Below are 15,580 nucleotides of genomic sequence, written 5' to 3'. Positions count from 1 at the left end.
TTTTGTTACAGCAAAAAGCTTTATTCAAGGTATAAGTTTCTATGTTTTTGTGAGCCTTATGTATAAAGCCCATAATTATAATTGTAAAGGAAGTTTTGTGAGCTTTTTTCAAGCTTTAAGTTTATAAGTTTTTGAAACATAAAAAAAATAACATAAACGGGCGGTTTTGTTACAGCAAAAACTATAAACACTCACTATTATACAAGTCTTGATAGTGGAGTGTAAGAACGCTTACCTCTGGCCGTTGTAACTTATGTTTAAAACAGAGACAACTCTATAGCGTTGCCTATAGTAAAAGTCATGGGGCTTCAGTGTTTTATTATTATTAATTGAGAATAGTTTTTGAAAAAAGAGGTTTATCAAAGAATAGTCAAGAGCTATATAAAACTTAAGACCAGAAGAAATAAATTCCTATACTAATACAAACTCAAAACGACCAGAAACTAATATTAAAGAATAAATGAAACCCAAAACCTTCCTGAGATATTTCAAATTTTAGAGAATATTATGAAGCAAACTCTTAAGACATTTTTTTTCGGCTTTCCTGTTCTAGCCATAGTTTTAATGAATGTAATCTTTTTAAGACCTTCGGGATAAGGAGTTTAGTTGGACTTACTTAATGCCTTTTTTAAGCCTTAAGGTGACTACGCACACAGGTCTAAAGCTATTGACTTGAGTGATATTTGTTTTGTGAATATTTACATACAGTTATTGGAAGCAGTTCCAGTCTCCTGAATTATTCAAAATTTTACAAAAGATGAAGCTTTTGACACTATTGGTCAACCCTCGAAGGTTGTATCCCATGAATGAATTTTTTGCAAAGGGAGGTGGGTATTAGCGAAAACCTTGTCGTGGTGCTCCTGAGTATAGAAGGCACAAATAGGGGCAATGAGTCTCTTGGTTCTAAGACTTGAATCAGATTTGTGAGTCCACTCATAGTTTGAGCCTAAGGAGATGAAAACACACGCATGCATAAGAATGAGTATTTTTATTTGAAAAAAAAAATAATATAAAGAAGTATTTCAAACACGCGTATAAACCAAGCTAAGAGAAAAAAACTGAAGCTATTATCATACTTGACTACTATTTTTAAGTTTATTACTGTTTTTGAATAGATAAAAACTTCTTCCATTGTGTTTATTTCTGAATTTTCAAATATCCTTTTATTCCGTTTCGAACCAAAAAAAAGGTTTTATGGACATGTTATGAAGTCTTTGCAGTTAGTGTGAAAATCAATGACACAGTAGTCAATTAGTTCGTGGTAACGAACTGTAGTAAGGAGCGACCCGGCTCAATAGTAACCGAAACTCTAAAAAACGGAATTTTCATATCAATAGCTGCATCAAAAGAATCAAATTTTAATGCTAATTTTTATATATATAACTTTCATCAAGATTAGTCCTACCCATCAAAAGTTAAAAGTGTGAGAAAATTTTTCTCGTTTTAGAAAATAGGGCGAAACACCCCCACCCCAAAAGTCATACAACCTTAACGAAAATCACACCATCATATTCAGTATATCAGAGAACTCTATTGCAGAAGTTTCAAGCTCCTATCTACAAAATGTGGAATTTCGTATTTTTTGCCAGAAGACAGATCATGGATGCGTGTTTATTTTCTTTTTTTTTCTTTTGTTTTTTTCCCAGAAGTGATCGTGTCAACCCATTGGTCCTAGAATGTTGCGAGAGAGCTCATTCTAACGGAAATTAAAAGTTCTAGTGCCCTTTTAAGTTAAAACGAACATTAAAACTTAAAACGAACAGAAATTACTTCATATATGAAAAGGGCTTTTCCTCCTCAACGCCCCGCTCTTTACCCTAAACTTTTTTACTGTTTTAAAAAGCAGAGTTAAGAGAAAGAGCCAAACTTTAGCGTAAAGAGCGGGGTGTTGAGGAGAAAAAGCCCCTTTCATATACGAAATAATTTCTGTTCGTTTTAAGTTTTAATGCCGCTCCTTACTCTCAGTTAAAAAAAAAAACTTGTTTTTTATTTAACTGTAATTAGAGTTCATTCCAATTTGGTAGATCCTTTTTTGCTCAATCGTCTTTCATTGATGCGAGAGATTTAGAGATTGTAAAGCTGTATTGTTTGTTCCTTTGCATTTGTGTTGAAACGTGGGTGTGCCCCTGGTGTTACGTTTTCATCTCTTTTTCTTCCTTCATAATTATTTGTTTCCTTTTGAGTTTACAGAGGTTTGAATTAAATAGATATTAGGATACTTTTGGATCCATTGCTAGCATAGTTGGATTTATGTTCTGCTGGCAATTCGGAGCCCAGGATTCGATCCAAACTGCCATAAAAGTGCGTAACAAGGCTACCACCTGTAGGGGCAAAAAACATGGTAATTAAAACTTCGACACTTATCAGTCGAAAACGACGTTAATGGCTTTGGAGGATCTTTGCCCTTTTTAAAAGATCTTTTGAAGGGTTTATCTAATAAAGAAACTATGGGGTTTATGTATGCATGTGTAGCTCCGTACCGCCTTCTAAGCTGATATATTTAAGAGTTTCATCTTAACAGTTTTATCTTATCTTTGGTTTTATCTGAACAGTTTTCAAATCTACTTTTAGCCGAATGCTACATCCAATTTATAGACACTAACCAGTATATTGCATTTGGAACGGCTGTAGCTGCATTTTACGTTCCAGTAACCATTATGTGCATACTATACTGGCAGATTTGGTTAGAAACAGAGAAACGGCAGAAAGATTTGTCAAATCTACAAGCCTGTAAGAAAACGGAAAGCAGAAGGTCCAATTCCAGGTATTTTCAGTACAATATTGTTTGGATGATTGGCTTTTAAATTATACCTAAAATTATTCTTGCAGACAAGGCTTAAAATTGGAAATGAAGCAACAACGAGATGCCATATAATTTATCTTTAAGAACCAGAAAACTAAATGATAACCTAGACAGATTCTAGAGCGGTTAAGTTTTAATGTGCCACATATAGTAGAAAAGAAATATAATTGTTTGAATGTGTTAAATGAAAACTTACCCAGCCATTAATATCAAACAGTTCGTGGGAACAAACTGTAGGGTAAGTGTAGGCTAAGTGGGAACAAACTGTAGGCTAAACTGTAGGCTAACTGTAGGCAAACTGCTGAGCGACCCAGCTCAATAGTGTCCAAAACTCGAAAAAACAAAGTTTTGACACCAGTAGATATATCAAAAGGATCAAATTTTTAAGCTGATTTCATATATCTGACTTTCATTAAGTTTGATTTTACCCATCAAAGGTTACGAGCCAGAGAAAATTTACCTGATTTTCAAAAAAAGGAGAAAACCCCTAAAAGTCATAGAATCTTAATACAAACCACACTATCAGATTCTGCGTATCAGAGAACCATACTGACGAGGTTTCAAGCTCCTATCTGGAAAAATGTGGATTTGTTTGCCAGTTTATGTGCGTGTTTATTTGTTTGTCTTTTGTTTTTGTTTTCCCAGGGGTGGTCATATTGACCCAGTGGTCCTAAATTCATGAAAAGGCTCAACCAAACGGAAATTAAAAGCCCTAGCGCCCTTTTTGAGTGACACAAAATTGGAGGGAAACTAGTCCCCCTCACATACCCCTTTTTTCTCAAAATGGTCCGGTTAAAATTTTGAGATAGTCATTTTGTTCAGCAAAGTGGAAAGGCCGAATAACTACTCCTTCGTAGGTATCATGACCCCTCAGAGCCTGTGGGGAAAGGTCTTTAAGATGCAAAGTTTGCCCATTTTCTACGGATACTATTTGTTATTGGGAAGTATGCATACTGTTTTCGAAGGGAGTAATTTCTTTGCTGGTGCTATTTTATACGGGGATAATTTTCTATTGGGATGGGAGTTTCCAGGGGGTGAATTTTTCAGGGGAAATTTTGCATTTGGGAAATTTGCCAGAATTCCTATACAAAATTCTTCTTATGTCTTGCTTTCTCATTGTCTATTCCATTTTAGGGGCGGAGATGTTAAGGGTAATTTTCCTGGTAAATTTTCACCAGAATGTGAGAATAAGAATAGAGAATAAGATATCTAATAGATAAATCTAACAAGATATCTAAGATAAATCAAAAAATAAAAATAAATCTAAATAATAAATCTAAATAGATAAATCTAATATGATAATAATAGATAAGATATTTAATAAGATAAATAATCTAGAGAATAAGCCCGTGGGGAGGAGGGATTTATCCAGCGAGGAGAAGCCAGATTTCCTGGCATTACTTAAAGAACGATCATAAATTATATATATAAACAACATTTTTTTTCAACTGAAAGTAAGGAGTAACGTTAAAACTTAAGTTACTCCTATTAAAGGAGTAACGAACGGAAATATTACGTGTATGAGTGGGGTTATTCCTCCTCAACGCCTCGCTCTTTACGCTGAAGTTTGAATTCTGTCCCAATTCTTTAAGAACCATTCCCGAAACGCTGTTCGTTTAATTAGAAAAATAAAAAGCTTTTTTTTAAAAATACTTAAAAAATTTTAGTACAAAGAGCGAGGTGCTGAGGAAAGGCACTCATATGCTTCATAATTTCTGTTTGTTTTAAGTTTAATGTTGCTCCTTATTTTCAGATAAAAAAGATGTTTTTTTTTAATTTAATCTTATAAAAATTCAATCAAATTGGAAAAAGACCTCCTTATACGGTTTCAAGTTTTTAGCAGTAAAGCGCACAAAATTTGAAAAAAAGGAACTAAATCTCAGCAAAAATTAAGTGTAAAAAAAAGGAACTAAATCTCAGCAAAAATTAAGTGTAAAAAATAAGGTTCGATACATCTTAAAAAGCCGTAGCCTTCCTTTGAAGATGTACTTTTCTTTGAGAATCAAAACATTTTGTTTTACAAAAAAAGTGTTATCTAATTCAAATAACAAATTATGCTTATTTATTTTCACGTTCAATATGGAAACACTGAAAAAACGTCATACTGCCATGCAAACTTCATAATTTTGAAGCAACCAACATAGATGTCATAGAAAATTGCCGTTTGTAGGTATGGAATAGACGTTTGATGGGTCCAGATGGCAAACATTTTACTTTTTGTTTATGTCTTTGGTACTTCCAGCAAACATAAGAGAGAGAGAGAAGAGAAAAGAAACAGATGCAAAGAGAGAGAGATAGAAACTGAGACAGAAATGAAATGGGAGCGAGAGAGAGGAAGACAGAGGGAGATATAAAAAGAGCTGTACCCAATATACGACTGGGGTATAGTTGCTGTAAACGTGTTTGCTTCGTAAACTTAATAAATTACCGAGCCATGAAAGTAGGCAAGAGTATGCCTTCATTCAAGTACATGCTCATTGTGTTATATATGAAGATAACATTTGCCTTTTTTTTAATCTTCACTATATGTTGATCAATATCTTCAATTGCAACTACAAAACTCTCTCCATAATGATAAGTCTTTGAACTTATAACTGACAGGCAAAAGTTAACCGTAAAAAGGTTAAATAGGCAAGAACGAACGCTTTTTGTCCTTACTAGTTAGTACTGACCATTCGTTAGCACTAGTCGTGCTGAAAGACTGTAGATTTCAATGGTTATCTCTTGGTTATTTCAGAATCTCTTGGTTATTAAGTTATCATCTTGGTTATCAAAATCTCTTGGTTATTAAGTTCTTAGGGCAGTATCACATTTTCGTTAGTTTTGCACCTCGAACTTTGAAAACGACTAAGAAAATATGACTAGCTAAATTTGACATCATTTTTTCGTCCGTAAGAATTCAAACACTAGTGATTTGTTGGCACCCGACAACTACACCGTCAAACAAAAGCTACACTTTCTTAAGTTATTTGGTGCCGCATGGTTTTAGCTTTTTTTTTTGGTGATTTTCGACTTTTTGGTTATCGCGATTATCAACAGCTACATAACTGCATATGAAAGTAATTTTCATTAAAAATTGGATTCTCAAATTTTATTATTTTCCAAGGTACGTGTTGTTGTGTAGGTTTCTACATAACCAATTCAAACAATAAGAATCTGTTTATGTTCACCGTCCTTGTAATGTAGTTATTCTCGATAAACAAGCTTACTTTGGGATAGCTTTTGATATTAGGATTTAGAATGAAAATGAATCTAGCTTATTTAAAAGAAATAAGAAAGAAAGTTTCATGTTTCTTTTAGTAATGCTTTACGTTATATATGAACTTACTTATTGGAGGCTTTTCTCAAGGGAGTAGCTTTCTAAAGCTCTTACGTATCTTAGAAACAAAAGGCTCATTTTCTTTTTCTTTCAGAAAAAGTATCACGACAAGCATTATACGAACCTTTGAAAATATTTAAATGTCGGTACACATATGGAATTTAAAAACTGTTGAATCTATATATAGAATAATCAGTCTCGAGGAATGGTTATTGTAAACTCAATTAAAACCCGTATGTATACCTACCAGGGTTACTTCTGAGAATTTCCAATAGGTTCGATTGCGAAACATCCTCAGATATAAAAAAATCGCAAAGATGTTAAAAAATATTAACATATACAATTAATAGCCTTTTCAAAATACCAAAGACAGTGAAAACTAAATCTGATTGTTTGAATCGACGAAACAACACGATGAAATAGCGCCTATGATCTTAAGATCACAGGCAACGCAATAGCGCTGCCTAAGCAAAGAGCGATGTGGGCAAAATATATATGTATATTTTTTTTTTTTTTAGACCAGGGCACTTTGTATCATAAGAGTTGCTATAGAAACTTTGACAAGGGCTCATTCAATCCAAAATTGAAAGGGCTAATGCCCTTGTTGTTAGTCGAAAGTGATTCGAGGGCAACTAACCTCCCTCACACGCCCACTATTTCCCCAAACACATTCAATCAAAATCCTGAGATAGCGATTTTGTTTGACATAGTTGAAAGATCTGGAGATTATGTCTTTGAGGATGACAACCTTACCCCCCCCCCCAACAGCCCTTAGGGCAAGGGTTGTAAGTTAGACCCTGGGGGTATTTTAGGTTTGTATAGAAGGGTGGTCGTAGAAACTTCGGAAAAGACTCATTGGATTAGAAATCAGATGTTCTATTGTCCTTTTTATGATTCAGAGTGATCAGAGGGTGGATACCCCCCACACCTTGCATTTCCCCGAAATGCATCTGATAGAAATTCTGAAATGGCCATTTGTTGTCGTAGAAACTTCAAAAAGACCTCATTCGGTTGAAAACTGAATGGGTTAATGCTCTTTTTAATAGTCGATAGTGATCGGAGGGCAACTAACCCCACTCCCACGCTCGCCATTTCTTCAAACACATCCAATCTAAATTTTGAGATAGCCATTTTGTTCAACGCAGTTGAAAAGGCCGGAAATTATGTCTATGAGGATGACAGCCCCCTACAGCCCTCGGGATAATGGTAGTAAGTTATGGCCTGTGGGCATATAAGGCACATATATAAAGGGTGATCGTATAAACTTTCGGGGGATCATTGGACTTTGAATCAAAAGTTCTAGTTCCCTTTTTAAGATTCAGAGTGATTAGAGGGTGGATACCCCCTACGCCTCATATTTTCCCGACATGCATCTGATAAAATTTTTGAGATGGCCATTTGTTGTCTTAGAAACTTCAGAAAGAGCTCATTCGATTGGAAATAAAAGGGGCTAGTACCCTTTTTAATGGTTAAAAGTGATTGGGGGGCATTTAACCCCCCTCCATAGAGTTAGAGACATTTGAATTGGGAATTTATCAAGATTCAGTCAGACACAAACACTGCTACCTGATAACGAGTGTTACACTAGTGTCTGCAATAGAAGAATAAGGTTTTCACCAAAATTCGAGAGGGATGAATCGGATTCGTCTTAGATTTAGAGACATAAGATGTGGAAATTTATCAAGATTCAGTCAGATACAGACACTACTACCAACTCACAAATGGTATGCTAGAGTCCGAAACATGTAAATGAGATTTTTACCAAAGGTTGAGAGAGATGAATCTAATTTTTTTTAGAGTTGGAGATATGTGAATCGGGAATTTATCAAGATTTGGTCAAATACAGGAACTACTATTGGCTAACGAGTGGTGTACGAGGGCTTGAAATAGGTGAATAAGTTTTTTTACCAAGGTGTTAGAGAGATAAATCGGATTCTTTTTAGAGTTAGAAATACTAGAATCAGTCAGACACAGACACTATTATCACCTCACAAGCTGTATAATAGGGCCTGAAATAGGTGAATTAGGTTTTTGCCAAAATCTTAGAAAGATGAATTATATTCATGTTAGAGTTAGAGACACGAGATCCAGTCAGACACGGACATTAGTATCAGCTCCAAAGCTGCATAATGAAATAGGTGAATTTGCTTTTTACCAAAGTCCGAGAGAGATGAATCGGATTCCTTTTAGAGTAAGATACATATGAAGTAGGAATTTATCTAGATTCAGTCAAACACAGTACTATAAGCTCTGGTATATTAGAGTCTTAAATAGGTGAAATAGTGTTTTACCAGTCTTAGAGGGATGAATAGGATTCTTTTTAAGGTTGGACATATATGAGTTGGGAACATATGAAAATTCAGTCAAACACGGACAGTATTATCAGCTGACATATGGTATACTAGAGTCTGGAATAGGTGGATTATGTTTTTAAAAGTCTGAGTGCGATGAAACGCATATTTATCACACTTAGAGACATATGAAGTGGGAATTTATCAAGATTCAGACATACGCAGAAACTACTGCCAGCCCAAACGCGGTATTCTAGAGTCTGAAACAGATGAATTAGTTTTTACCAAAGTCAGTCAAACAGAGATACTATTATCAGCTCCAAAGTGGCATACTAGGGTCTGAAATAGTTAAATTAGGTTTTTACCAAAGTCTGAAAGGGATGAATTGGATTTGTTTAGATTTAGATACATATGAAGTATGAATGATTTTATCTAGCTTCATCCAGACACAGATGCTTCTATCGGCTCAAAACTGGTATACAAGAGGTTCAATTAAGTTAAATAGTGTCTTACCAAAGTCTGAGAGGGATGAATAGGATTCTTGATAGAGTTGGAGATATATGAATAGGGAATTTATTAATATTCAGTCGAACACATCTTCACACGTAAAATTGAAATTAAAAGAATTTCGTATAAGAATTATGGCATACCTTGTTCCCCCAGTACAAAATTTCCCCTGAGAAGTTCAGTCCCACAAAAACCTCCTTCCCCATGGAAAATTTCACAGCGGAAAATTCACCAATCCTTCCTCATCCATAAGATGTACGCAAAATTCCCGATAACAAGTAACATTAACTTGAGCGAATTTTCAAAATTAAGCACCTTGCCCCAGGGCTTATGGGGGGGGTCATTTTGCCTCCAAAAGCATAGTTGTTGTACTTGTCAACTATGCTGAACAAAATGACTATCTCAAAATTTTGCTCAGACGAATTTGGGGAGAAAAGGGGCTTAGGAGGACGGTTAGCTACCCTCTAATCTTTTTGGTCACTTAAATAGGCACTAGAACTTTTAATATTCGTTCAACTGAGCCATCTCTTGATCGTCTTGGTATTCGATATGATTACCCCTGGAAAAAAACAAATAAACACGCATCCGTGATCTGTCTTCTGGCATAAAGTACTAAATTCCACTATTTTTCAGATAGAAATTGGAAACCTATTCAGTATGGTTCTCTGATACGATCCGATGTTGTGGTTTTAATTAAAGATATTTGACTTTTAGGGGACATATCTCCCCATTCTCGAAAATGTGGCAAATCTTCTCTGGCTTTTAGTCTTTAATAAGTAACACTAAGCTTAATGAATCTTCTATAATGGCAATCAGCATATTAGGCTGATTCTGTTGATATGTGTATTGACATCAAAATCCCATTCTTAAGAGTTTCGGTTACTATTGAGCCGCGTCGCTCCTTATAGTTCATTATCAAGGACTGTTTGATCGTCGAAAAAAAATTCAGAAGGGATTGAAAAGTGTAAAAACATTCTTTTTTGATTGCACCGATCGTCTTACTTTCATTATTAAAAGCATGAGAACGTCGTCTTAGCGTCACCTATTTGTTATTCATTTTTTTGGTCTACTTGGATTTTTATTTCGTTATTATATTCATTTTGGTAAATTATCCATATTCTTCCCTTCAGCTAACTTGCTTCATGAAGGCTAGATTATTTCAGTACTCATTTTTTCTTTTTTTTTAAATACAGTCAATAAATAGCAGCACAAAGAAAAAAGTCTGTATCTTTTCACTACTTAGTCTTTTTAAATCTAGTTTTTTTCCTGCTCAAAGAGACTGGTGCCTTTCAATGCTTTTTTTCAAAAACGCTTTGTTCTAAATGAATATAAAGGTGAGCAACTCAAAAGTGTCTAGTCAATCATTTTTTCTACAATCTTGCTGACAATGCGTTCCTGAGTAAATGAAAGTGACTGTGCAACAAAAGACAGGGCAGTTTTTTGACATATCAACTTTGTCATATATACTCCCCTATGACTTTATGATATTGTAGATATTGTTATGATTTAGAGAAAATAAGCATTCTTTTATGATATATGTCATACTCAAGCATTTTTGATGATGTACATTATCTATAAATTCATATGTCATAACGTAAACACAACATGTGTTTTTTCTGCTGATGATAATTCAAATGTTCTATCTAACAATTTGTTTTTGTCATGTCAGAGTTCAGCAGATTCTATTTTATAAGTGCCATATCTGAAGTTACCTCTGAGAGTCTCAACAGCTAAATTTCCCGAGTCAGAAGCCCCCTTCTGGAAACACTTTCCGTGTTCTTTCAAACAATGTTGACTGTCTGACAAATAAGCTTCTTGAATCCTAAGTGCTTCTTAAGGAAGAAGCAGCAGATGTTGTGGATTTTGTCAAACTGTTACCGAAACATAGTCTATTTGCTGTAACTGAAACGTCACTAAAGATCTCGGGATATAAGCTATTTAGCAACTTGGAGCACCCAAATTGTCGAAGAGGAGTTGGTGTTTATGTAAGAGACAGTATCCAGGTTAGTGTTGTAAATCCTTCTATGATTGATATAGCATTGATTGAAAGTGTATGACTTGATATCTCCATTGCTTATAAGAAATTGTGTCTTGGGTGCGTCTATTCAAGTCCAAGTTCTCCTTCCCTTGAAGATAGTGAATTGGCCCTCAAAACTATTATTGATGAAATGGCATCTTCAAAAATCCCTTTATATCTCATCTGAGTTGGTGATCATTGGTGATTTTGATTTTCCTGCAATTGAGTGGGTTGAAGGAACTGGACATTCTTCATCTAATAGTAGAGACTCACCTTTTTTATTTTGCCTATCAAATAATATTCTTCATCAGACTATTAATAAGCCTACACACCATAGAGCTTATCAGAATCCCTCGCTGTTAGACCTCGTGATACTGCATGATCCTGATTCCCTCATTCGAAATGATTATTTACCGCCAATTGCTAGTAGCGACCAACTAGTTATTCTGTCTGTGTTGTCCCTAAATAGTCGTTCTACACCCATATTTCATCCTGAGACTTTCACCGACTATGAGGTGAAACAGCAGGAACATTCCATCTGCAAACTGGTCAATACTTATCCCCCGTGACATCAATGAGTCTTGGTTAAATTTTAAAAAAAAACGCTCCTTGCTATTGAAAAGAAACACTTCAGGGTTATTTTTAGAAAATAGCCTAAAACACTTCCCTTCCTCACTAAGGAAGTTAAGAAGCTGATTAACCAGAAATCTAGAGCATGGAAACGGTATATGAAGAAGAGGAACAAGGAGACTCTGACAATTTACAAGTCAGAACGGAATCGTGTTACAGATTCTGTCAAAAAACTGAAATCTGCTTACGAGGAAAAATTAGCTTCTGACATCAAGTTAAACCCAAATATTTCTGGAGACATGTCTCTGCTAAAAACCAAAATCATCATACTATTGATGACCTTGTGGACCACGGTGTACTACACTCATCTCCAATTGATAAGGCTGATCTTTTAAATGCACAATTCGCTTCTGCCTTCACCCAAAACTCAGGTAGCTTCTCACCTGATCCTCCATCGTATGAAGTGCTTTTCCCATGCCTGATTTGTCAGTAAGTGAAGTAATGGTTTTCAATACCCTTGGGAAGCTTGATGTAAATAAGTCAAAGGGACCAGACGGTGATCATCCACGTCTTTTTAAGGAGTGTCGAACAGCTCCAAGTAACCCCCTGTACATGTTGCTCCGGTTATCTCTTCAAAATGGGAACTACCGCATAATTGGAAAACATCTTATATAGCCCCGATCCATAAAAAGGGACGAAGAGACTCTACGGAAAATTACCGTCCTATAAGCATCACTTCTGCAGTTGTTAAGGTGCTTGTGAGATTCGTTAACAAAGCTCTAATTGAACATCTTGAGGTCAATAATATTCCCTCCCTATCACATTATGCATTCAGGTCTGGTAGATCTGTGGACACTAACTTCATCCAAACATATGAATTAGTAACTTCACTGCTTGATAAGGCTCTTCCTGTCGACATGATTCTTTTTGATCTGTCCTAAGCATTCGACAAGGTTTGTCATGAATTCCTCATAATCAAACTGAAGGCTGCAGGTGTCAATGAAGGTGTTGTACAGGGGATTATTGGCCTCCTCTCTGAAAGATCACCGATTGTCAGAGTTTTTGATTTCCTCATTTCTCTTCTTCCACAACTCTATTAAGTGGTGTGCCCCAGGGCACTTTTCTTGGACCAAAACTTTTCAACTTCTATGTCAACGATCTACCCACCCTTCTTTCAAATCTTATTACCCTTTATGCGGGTGACTGAAAACTAGTTGTAAAAGCGGCTACTACTTCTGACCAGCAATCAATTCAAAGAGAACTTGACAGTCTAGGAGGATGAGCTAACATGTGGCTCCTTGCTTTTAATGTTGACAAATGCCATGTCATCCATTTTGGCAAAAACAACAAGCATCATAAGTATTTCCTTCAAGACAACTTCCTTTCTGTTGTTTCCAATGAAAGAGATCTTGGGGTCATTGTTGATCACCAATTAAACTAGGGCAGCCACGCTAAGTCTGTTTCATCTTCTGCAAATAAATCACTCGGTACGACCACGTCTGGGGGTCAGAATGTCATTGCCAGCCCCTTTTTTTCAAAAAAGATAAGAAGTTGCTTGAGGATGTCCATCGTCGTGCCACTAAGATGGTTAGCAGCATGAATAAATTTCCATACGAAGAAAGACTATGTCGTTTGAAGCGGCCGACACTGACATACGGACATACTGATATGATTTTAACCAAAAAATCCTTTCTAAAAACACCCTTCCTGGTCTCTTTGCACAGCACTTGCATTCTGGTACTAGAGGACATTCAATGATGCTCTCCATGCAGCATTCCACGAGTAGACATAAAAGTCATTTCTTCAGCCAAAGAGTCATCAATCTGTGGAATCAACTGTCTGAGGAAACAGTTTCTGCAACTTCAACCGACACATTCAAGTCCCACCTTGATAAGGAATGGCTCTGCCAGGAGTTCCTTTACAATTGGGAAGCTGCAGAGTCCTCCACAAGAGGCTAGATTAACAACCACAACCCACACAAAATGAATTTTGTTCATCACCAGAGCATCACAAGGATGGAAAATCCTTGTATCGCTCCAAGCTGCGATTTAAGGTAATTTAAGATATAAAGCTTTCAGGGTATACTGATGGGGATGAGGAACTGAATTAGAACATGCTATTCACATGTAGGTTATGAAAAGTGTGTATTACCAATATCCCAACAACATATTAGGGTCTGAATTTTGGGTTTCATCTATTTATTCATGGTGATTCCAATACAGACTTTAGCCCGAATAAAGTAGTAGCTCCTTCATCTGTTGGACTTTTCCCAGAAGAAGTCAATTGTTTTAATAAGAAAACTGTCTCAAGGAGCGGGGTGCCAATTCACTTAAATATAGGATGGCAGGGATATTCAAATCAAACAGGTACAATAGTCTACAACTTGCTGACTCCTAATTCCATACCTAACAAACTACCAACATCATTTCCTAAGTTGGCTTTCACAATATTCTCGTACGTAGATTTATTACTTATTATTAATTAGTTATTAGATATTACTAAATATTAGATATTAAATTATTCGCCGACAGGACCTTCTCTAAAACATAACTATTGGCTAGATCAAGTGATTGTTAACAAAATAAAAAAAGGAAACTAAAAGGTTTGACGATGGTTCTGTTCTGATTTCTCTTGGTCTTTTTTTTTTTTTTTAATATCTTTTGTTTAAACATTTTCGATAACAGTCGGTAAAAATTATAACAGCGATTTCCAACTAGCTGTATTTGTTGCCAACCAAGACACTTCCAGGAATTTGTTTTTCAGGTTAACCATTATTTCGATTAATTTTTATAGTAAATGGTTATTGCGAAAATATATTAATGGAAAGAGTCTGAGACTCCATGAAAATAGCGATGGATTAAAATATAAAGTGTACGATTGAAATTAGCATGGCCAAAGGCCTCACATAAAAGGACTGAAGCCGACCTTGGACAACAATAAAAATCACCTTTTAGCATTGGAAGCACTAATATGTCTCCTGTTTTAATTTTATTTTTTTCTGTTTTTTACCAGGGTTTACCATGTCAAACCGGTAGTCGTAAAATGTTGAGAGAGGTTTCATTTGAAGGGACTTGATTCCAAGGATCCTTGATCCTTGATCATTTGATAGGATTCCAACTGAGCTTACCAATCCAGTGCCTTTTCAAAGTTATAAAAGAGGTCAGCAAAAGAGCAGCAACATCAGTTCCTTTGCCAAAAGGGGGTTCAAATGTCAAATATTGGGAACTATGAGGTAGTCATTGAGTTTTTTATGACTTAAAACCCTAAACAGAAAACTTACGCCCACTGCCTTGACAAACCACAACAGAGGGGCGTTTCCTGCCATTTCGTGTGACAAAAACATAATTTTTGTCCAAAGAAGGTGAGAATGCCAGAGAATGGGAGTTCTAAGATAGTTAATCATTTTTTTCATAGTCTAAAATAATGAACCACAGTAGTTTTGAGTCCTCCATATTGAACAGCAAAGCAAAGGGAAGTTTCCAATTATTTTATTTCACAAAATCTCAATTTTTATCCCAACAAGGGCCAAAATGCTTAGGACTTAAAATTGCATAGCCCTGGAGCTCTCATCCTCCTTCAAAAGTAAACCCATGTTTAATGCACTTAAAAAAAAATCACAGTGCCTCCTTTGGTTTTATCACCCAAGTTCAACAATGATGTTTGTAAGGTTCGTAGTGAATATGCAAAAGGGAAAAACGAAAACAAGCAAAAATTAATTTATTAAAGCAAAGCTTTTCTCACGGAAGTAAAAAGCTAAGTTGAAAGTTAAAACGAACAAAAAAAATACTGTTTCACCCCTTATGCAACATGTTATCGTACAATTGATTCAAATAAACTAACTTCTGATATTTCCCTATGTTTCTAAAATTCTGTAAAATTAGTGCTTTACTGAAAACTGAGATTGCTTGATTTTTTCTTAGAACTACAGTTGTAGACTCACGTTTATTGAGTTTAAACCGTTGAAGTTCATTCACATATTAGTGTTTTATTTTCTGAAGGCTACTTGAGCACTTTCCCGCTCCGAATACTGTTTTGTCTTGTTAGTTTTGTGTTTTCAGTAAAGCACTAGTTTC

General features: G+C 35.5%; 1 protein-coding gene across 3 annotated transcripts in view; it reads left to right on the top strand.

Annotated features, from left to right (window-relative positions):
• LOC136026284 (muscarinic acetylcholine receptor DM1-like) overlaps positions 1-15,580 on the top strand; it is a 217,100-nt gene that overhangs the window by 116,284 nt on the left and 85,236 nt on the right. For all 3 annotated transcript variants that reach the window (XM_065702681.1, XM_065702680.1, XM_065702682.1), the window contains exon 4: positions 2,572-2,764. In XM_065702681.1, coding sequence (XP_065558753.1) covers positions 2,572-2,764 — 193 coding nt within the window. The remainder of the gene's footprint in view (positions 1-2,571; positions 2,765-15,580) is intronic.

Source organism: Artemia franciscana, chromosome 4 (genome assembly GCF_032884065.1).
Source record: "Artemia franciscana chromosome 4, ASM3288406v1, whole genome shotgun sequence".
Taxonomy (NCBI): Eukaryota; Metazoa; Arthropoda; class Branchiopoda; order Anostraca; family Artemiidae; genus Artemia; species Artemia franciscana.
This window is presented reverse-complemented; position numbering and strand designations above follow the sequence as displayed.